General features: G+C 48.2%; 1 protein-coding gene across 1 annotated transcript in view; it reads left to right on the forward strand.

The window, feature by feature from the left end:
• lca5 (lebercilin LCA5) overlaps window positions 1–6,877 on the forward strand; it is an 18,271-nt gene extending 11,394 nt beyond the window's left edge. The window contains exons 8-10 of the mRNA XM_036984563.1: window positions 549–721; window positions 4,970–5,123; window positions 5,412–6,877. Coding sequence (XP_036840458.1) covers window positions 549–721; window positions 4,970–5,123; window positions 5,412–6,301 — 1,217 coding nt within the window. The 3' untranslated portion in view covers window positions 6,302–6,877. The remainder of the gene's footprint in view (window positions 1–548; window positions 722–4,969; window positions 5,124–5,411) is intronic.
• Window positions 6,878–7,310: the final 433 nt, after the last annotated feature.

Here is a 7,310-nt window from a genome sequence, read left to right on the forward strand (position 1 = left end):
TATACCAGTAGGGGAGCCTAAAGATATATCATTTAATTTATAAATATATATATATAAACCAGTAGGGGAGCCTAAAGATATATCATTTAATTTATAAATATATATATATACCAGTAGGGGAGCCTAAAGATATATCATTTAATTTATAAATATATATATATACCAGTAGGGGAGCCTAAAGATATATCATTTAATTTATAAATATATATATATACCAGTAGGGGAGCCTTAAGGTAATAATAGTCCACAGTTAGAGAGAAGAAATTGTAATAAAAAAATAAAAAGATTGTAATAAAATGTAATGTTTGGTTGCACCCTACTGCTCTGTCTGTGTGTGTGTGCGTGCGTGTGTGTGTGTGTGTGTGTGTGTGCGTGTGTGTGTGTGTGTGTGTATGCGTGTATGTGTGTGTGTGTGTATGCGTGTATGCGTGTGTGTGTGTGTGTGTATGTGTGTGTATGTGTGCGTGCGTGTGTGCGTGTGTGTGCGTGTGTGTGTGTGTGTGTGTGTGCGTGTGTGTGTGCGTGTATGTGTGTGTGTGTGTGTATAGGCCCCAGTATGTCCAGCTCTAAGGCAGTACAGACAGTGAACGAGAACTTGAGTCTCGACTTCCCGTCACCGCCCCCGGCCGTCACCGAGGGCAACTATCACTACAACGACCAAGCCCCCGATGACTACCTGTCACTCAAGCCAGGTGTCTCTAGTACACCTTACAGCTCCAGGGTGAGTCACAAATAGTGCCCTATTTGCTCTGTAGTGCACTACTTTTGAACCTTATTCCCTACATACAGTGCCTTGCAAAAGTATTCAGATCGCATGGATTTCTTCACATGTTATTGTGTTACAAAGTGGGATTAAAATCGATTTAATTGTCATTTTTTTGTTGTCAACAATGTACAGAAAATACTCTGTCAAAGTGGGGGGGAAAGTACATATATTTTAGGATAAATAAAAAAAATCATAACTATAGTATAGTCATACTCTGTGTGAAATAACAGGGGTTGGCATGATTTTTAATGACTAACCCTTCCTCTGTCCCCCGTACATACATACAACATCTGTAAGGTCCCTCAGTCTAGTAGTGAATGACTGACCCTTCCTCTGTCCCCCATACATACATACAACATCTGTAAGGTCCCTCAGTCTAGTAGTGAATGACTAACCCTTCCTCTGTCCCTCGTACATACAACATCTGTAAGGTCCCTCGGTCTAGTAGTGAATGACTAACCCTTCCTCTGTCCCCCGTACATACAACATCTGTAAGGTCCCTCGGTCTAGTAGTGAATGACTGACCCTTCCTCTGTCCCCCATACAACATCTGTAAGGTCCCTCGGTCTAGTAGTGAATGACTGACCCTTCCTCTGTCCCCCATACAACATCTGTAAGGTCCCTCGGTCTAGTAGTGAATGACTAATCCTTCCTCTGTCCCTCAGTCTAGTAGTGAATGACTAACCCTTCCTCTGTCCCTCGTACATACAACATCTGTAAGGTCCCTCAGTCTAGTAGTGAATGACTAACCCTTCCTCTGTCCCTCAGTCTAGTAGTGAATGACTGACCCTTCCTCTGTCCCCCATACAACATCTGTAAGGTCCCTCAGTCTAGTAGTGAATGACTAATCCTTCCTCTGTCCCTCAGTCTAGTAGTGAATGACTAACCCTTCCTCTGTCCCTCGTACATACAACATCTGTAAGGTCCCTCAGTCTAGTAGTGAATGACTGACCCTTCCTCTGTCCCTCAGTCTAGTAGTGAATGACTAACCCTTCCTCTGTCCCTCGTACATACAACATCTGTAAGGTCCCTGAACCTGGTTCAGTGTGCTTTACACCATACGATTAAAATAATAATGACACAAACTGAACTAGTAAAAATCATCAGCAATGCTAAGAATATGTTTTTAAAATGTCCACAGTTTCAGCCCCCAATACGGTCTCTGGCAGGCTGTTCCAGAGGCTGGGAGCATAGTAACTATAGGCTGGGGGCATAGTAACTAAAGACATAGTAACTAAAGGCTGGGAGCATAGTAACTAAAGACATAGTAACTAAAGGCTGGGGGCATAGTAACTAAAGGCTGGGGGCATAGTAACTAAAAACATAGTAACTAAAGGCTGGGGGCATAGTAACTAAAGACATAGTAACTAAAGGCTGGGGGCATAGTAACTAAAGACATAGTAACTAAAGGCTGGGGGCATAGTAACTAGAGGCTGGGGGCATAGTAACTAAAGACATAGTAACTAAAGGCTGGGGGCATAGTAACTAGAGGCTGGGGGCATAGTAACTAGAGGCTGGGGGCATAGTAACTAGAGGCTGGGGGCATAGTAACTAGAGGCTGGGAGCATAGTAACTAAAGGCTGGGGGCATAGTAACTAAAGGATGGGAGCATAGTAACTAAAGACATAGTAACTAAAGGCTGGGGGCATAGTAACTAAAGGCTGGGGGCATAGTAACTAAAGACATAGTAACTAAAGGCTGGGGGCATAGTAACTAAAGACATAGTAACTAAAGGCTGGGGGCATAGTAACTAAAGACATATTAACTAAAGGCTGGGGGCATAGTAACTAGAGGCTGGGGGCATAGTAACTAAAGGCTGGGGTTATAGTAACTAGAGGCTGGGGGCATAGTAACTAGAGGCTGGGAGCATAGTAACTAAAGGCTGGGGGCATAGTAACTAAAGGCTGGGGGCATAGTAACTAAAGGATGGGGGCATTGTAACTAAAGACATAGTAACTAAAGGCTGGGGGCATAGTAACTAAAGGCTGGGGGCAGAGTAACTAAAGGCTGGGGGCATTGTAACTAAAGGATGGGGGCATAGTAACTAAAGACATAGTAACTAAAGGCTGGGAGCATAGTAACTAAAGGATGGGGGCATAGTAACTAAAGGCTGGGAGCATAGTAACTAAAGGATGGGGGCATAGGAACTAAAGGATGGGGGCATAGTAACTAAAGGATGGGGGCATAGTAACTAAAGACATAGTAACTAAAGGCTGGGGGCATAGTAACTAAAGGCTGGGGGCATAGTAACTAAAGGATGGGGGCATAGGAACTAAAGGCTGGGAGCATAGTAACTAAAGGATGGGGGCATAGGAACTAAAGGATGGGGGCATAGTAACTAAAGGCTGGGAGCATAGTAACTAAAGGATGGGGGCATAGTAACTAAAGGCTGGGAGCATAGTAACTAAAGGATGGGGGCATAGTAACTAAAGGCTGGGGGCATAGTAACTAAAGGCTGTCTCTCCATGCCTCTTGGTCCTAGGCTTTGGGATAGTTAGAAGGCTGTCTCTCCATGCCTCGTAGTCCTAGGCTTTGGGATAGTTAAAAAGCCAGAACCAGAGGACCTGAGGGACCTACTGGGTACAGAACTTAAAAGCAGGTCTGACATGTATTGGGGGACACAATCGTGGATTGATTTAAAAACCAATAGAAGAATCTGGTCTTGGTCAGTGCCTGTGCTGCGGCATCCTGTATGTTTTGCAGTTGACCAATGGAGAGCATTACAGTAGTCAAGCCTGCTTGTAACATTGTAACATTGGCAGAGCTTAAAGAATTTTGAAAAAATTGTGTGCAAAGCTCTTATAGACTTATCCAAGAATATTTGCTGTAATCGATGCCATACTCAGGGAGCTGAATACTGGGGGAGCTGAATACTCAGGGAGCTGAATACTGGGGGAGCTGAATACTCAGGGAGCTGAATACTCAGGGAGCTGAATACTGGGGGAGCTGAATACTCAGGGAGCTGAATACTCAGGGAGCTGAATACTGGGGGGAGCTGAATACTGGGGGGATCTGAATACTCAGGGAGCTGAATCCTGGGGGAGCTGAATCCTGGGGGAGCTGAATACTGGGGGAGCTGAATACTCGGGGAGCTGAATACCGAGGGAGCTGAATACTCGGGGAGCTGAATACTGGGGGAGCTGAATACTCAGGGAGCTGAATACTGGGGGAGCTGAATACTGGGGGAGCTGAATACTCCGGGAGCTGAATACTAGGGGAGCTGAATACTGGGGGAGCTGAATACTGGGGGAGCTGAATACTGGGGGAGCTGACTACTGCGGGAGCTGAATACTCGGGGAGCTGAATACTGGGGGAGCTGAATACTGGGGGAGCTGAATACTAGGGGAGCTCCAATAAGCCACTCCTCCAATAAGCCATGCCTCCAATAAGCCACTCCTCCAATAAGCCATGCCTCCAATAAGCCACTCCTCCAATAAGCCATGCCTCAATAAGCCACGCCTCCAATAAGCCACTCCTCCAATAAGCCACTCCACCAATAAGCCACGCCTCCAATAAGCCACTCCTCCAATAAGCCACTCCTCCAATAAGCCATGCCTCCAATAAGCCACTCCTCCAATAAGCCACGCCTCCAATAAGCCACCCCTCCAATAAGCCACGCCTCCAATAAGCCACTCCCCCAATAAGTCACGCCTCCAATAAGCCACTCCTACAATAGGCCACGCCTCCAATAAGCCACTCCTCCAATAAGCCACTCCTCCAATAAGCCACTCCTCTAATAAGCCACGCTTCCAATAAGCCACGCCTCCAATAAGCCACTCCTCCAATAAGCCACTCCTCCAATAAGCCACTCCTCCCATAAGCCACTCCTCCCATAAGCCACTCCTCCAATAAGCCACGCCTCCAATAAGCCACTCCTCCAATAAGCCACTCCTCCCATAAGCCACTCCTCCCATAAGCCACTCCTCCAATAAGCCACTCCTCCCATAAGCCACTCCTCCCATAAGCCACGCCCCCAATAAGCCACTCCTCCAATAAGCCACTCCTCCCATAAGCCACTCCTCCCATAAGCCATGCCTCCAATCTGATAGGCTGCTACCTCCTATAATATATCATTGAAAAGGTAAAAAATGTAACCGTTCCCACTGGTTTTGAACAGCTTGTTGATGGAATAACCAAGATGTCCGTACGGATGTCCTCTCTCCCCCTCTCCCTGTGTCTCGCTCTCTCTCCTTCTCTGGACAGGAGGTTGACATAGCAGAGCGAAGGCCGAAGGAGACTGAGGAGAGAAAGGAGAGAGGGGAGCGAGAGAGGGTACAGAAGGAGAGAGAGAGGGAGAAGCAGAGGATTGACCTGGAGTTGGACACACTTGAGGAAAAGACCAAGAGACTGAGAGATGGTGAGAGAACTAGAACCACAGCACCACGTATAACCATATCCTGAACGTACTCTGACCAGCACCACCACGTACAACCATATCCTGAACGTACTCTGACCAGCACCACCACGTATAACCATATCCTGAACGTACTCTGACCAGCACCACCACGTACAACCATATCCTGAACGTACTCTGACCAGCACCACCACGTACAACCATATCCTGAACGTACTCTGACCAGCACCACCACGCGTATAACCATATCCTGAACCATATTTCTCTCTTTCTGTCTCTCTCTCTACACAGGCTGGGAGAAAGAGGAGGAGGAGAGTAAGAGGCTGATCCATAAGGAGGAAGAGAACAGGAAGAGGCGTGGCCAAGTCCAGGAAGAGGTTGCGAGGCGGAACCAAGAGGCGCTAGCCAGTCAGGAAGTGGCGGAGGCAGAGCGTCGCAGGAAGGAGCAACTATTGGCAAAGCTGAGGGAAATTGACAAGCAGAATGAGCCACCCCAGAACGCTGGGCTGTTCTACGAGGTTGACCCAGAACCCCTGGAGTCTAGCTCAGGTTCCACTGCACGTTCTCCTCCACGGCTCTCCGACCCACGGAACCAGAACCCTTCCATCTTCAGCTTCACTGAGCCGGAGGAGATGGGCGGTCTGCGTGGGGGAGCGGGGAGCAGGGAGGGGGGCAAGTCAGGGCGAGGCGGGGCAGAGAGCGGTTTGGGTCCAGGAGCGGGGACTGGGAGGAGAGGGATGAGGGCTCAGAACTCAAGCGAGGACCTGGCTTTCGGTAGCTACGCCCCGTCCTTTGGACGGCCGGCCCCACGAGGGGGTACAGGCTTCCCAACCCCACCGCCGCCCTCGGCTCTGGACGCTCTGCTGGGGCGGTCAGAGAGAGAGGAGAGAGGAGGACCAGGCCCGGGAAAAGAGAGGAAGTCTACTTTGTTGCAGCAGCTCTTTGGCCCCCCATCCAGCCCCTCTCCGATCTCCGACAGCCCCCCAGACGTCCTCCTTAACCCTCCCACTTCCACCCTCACCGGGCCACGCAACTGCAGAGAGGGCTTTTTCCCCTTTGAGCCCAGGGCCCCAACAGGCCCCCTTGGACCCTTCCTTTCCTCCCTCCACGTGACTGAGAGCAGGCCGGCCGTACGAGCCATGGCTTCCTTCGACGACGACATCGAGGAACTCAAACTTTGATCAAATCACTTTTTTAATAGTTTTTTTTATTATTCGTCTGTTGAGTAGGAACTCGCGGTCTGATTAGTCAACGAAGGAGGAAGTGACACTTGGATTGGCCGTTGAGGCTGTTAATCACTATACTAAGGGTGGACCCGGTGGTTGGGTTTTCACAGGGTTTTAAAAGCACTAAGTCGTATTTGTTCTGCTATCAGATCAATCTCAGCCTGGTTATGGACTGTTTTATGTGATAGATCAATGTCTCTCAGTGTGTGTGTCAATACCATGTGTGAATGTTGCTCAGGGGAGTCTGTAAAATCAGGGAAGCAGCAGCATTTTCAGACAGACTTAGGCTCCGCCTCAAATGGTGCCCTAATGAAGACCGCTTTAATGTTGAATGATGCATAGAGGAAGCAGCTGTAATGTTGACAGCTTTATTAACGTTGGTTATTGAATTGTTGCATCAGAGATACATTGTATATACAAAAGTATGTGGACACCCCTTCAAATTAGTGGATTTCACTGTTTCAGCCACACCTGTTGCTGACAGATGTATAAAATTGAGCACACAGCAGCAATGCAATCTCCATAGACAAACATTGTCAGTAGAACGGCCTTGCTGATGAGCTCAGTGACTTTCAACGTGGCACCATCATAGGATGACACCTTTCCAACAAGTCAGTTCGTCAAATTTCTGCCCTGCTAGAGCTGCCCCGGGTTAACTGTAAGTGCTGATATTGTGATGTGGAAACGTCTAGGAGCAACAACGGCTCAGCTGCGAAGTGGTAGGCCACACAAGTTCATAGAACGGGACCGCCGAGTGCTGAAGTGCGTAGCGCATACAAATCGTCTGTTGCAAAACTCACTACCGAGTTCCAAACTGCCTCTGGAAGCAACGTCAGCACAATAACTGTTAGTCGGGACCTTTAGGAAATGGGTTTCCATGGCTGAGCAGCCGCATACAAGCCTAAGATCACCATGTACAATGCCAAGCGTCGGCTGGAGTAAAGCTCGCCGCCATTGGACTCTG

This window comes from Oncorhynchus mykiss, chromosome 8, assembly GCF_013265735.2.
Source record: "Oncorhynchus mykiss isolate Arlee chromosome 8, USDA_OmykA_1.1, whole genome shotgun sequence".
NCBI lineage: Eukaryota > Metazoa > Chordata > Actinopteri > Salmoniformes > Salmonidae > Oncorhynchus > Oncorhynchus mykiss.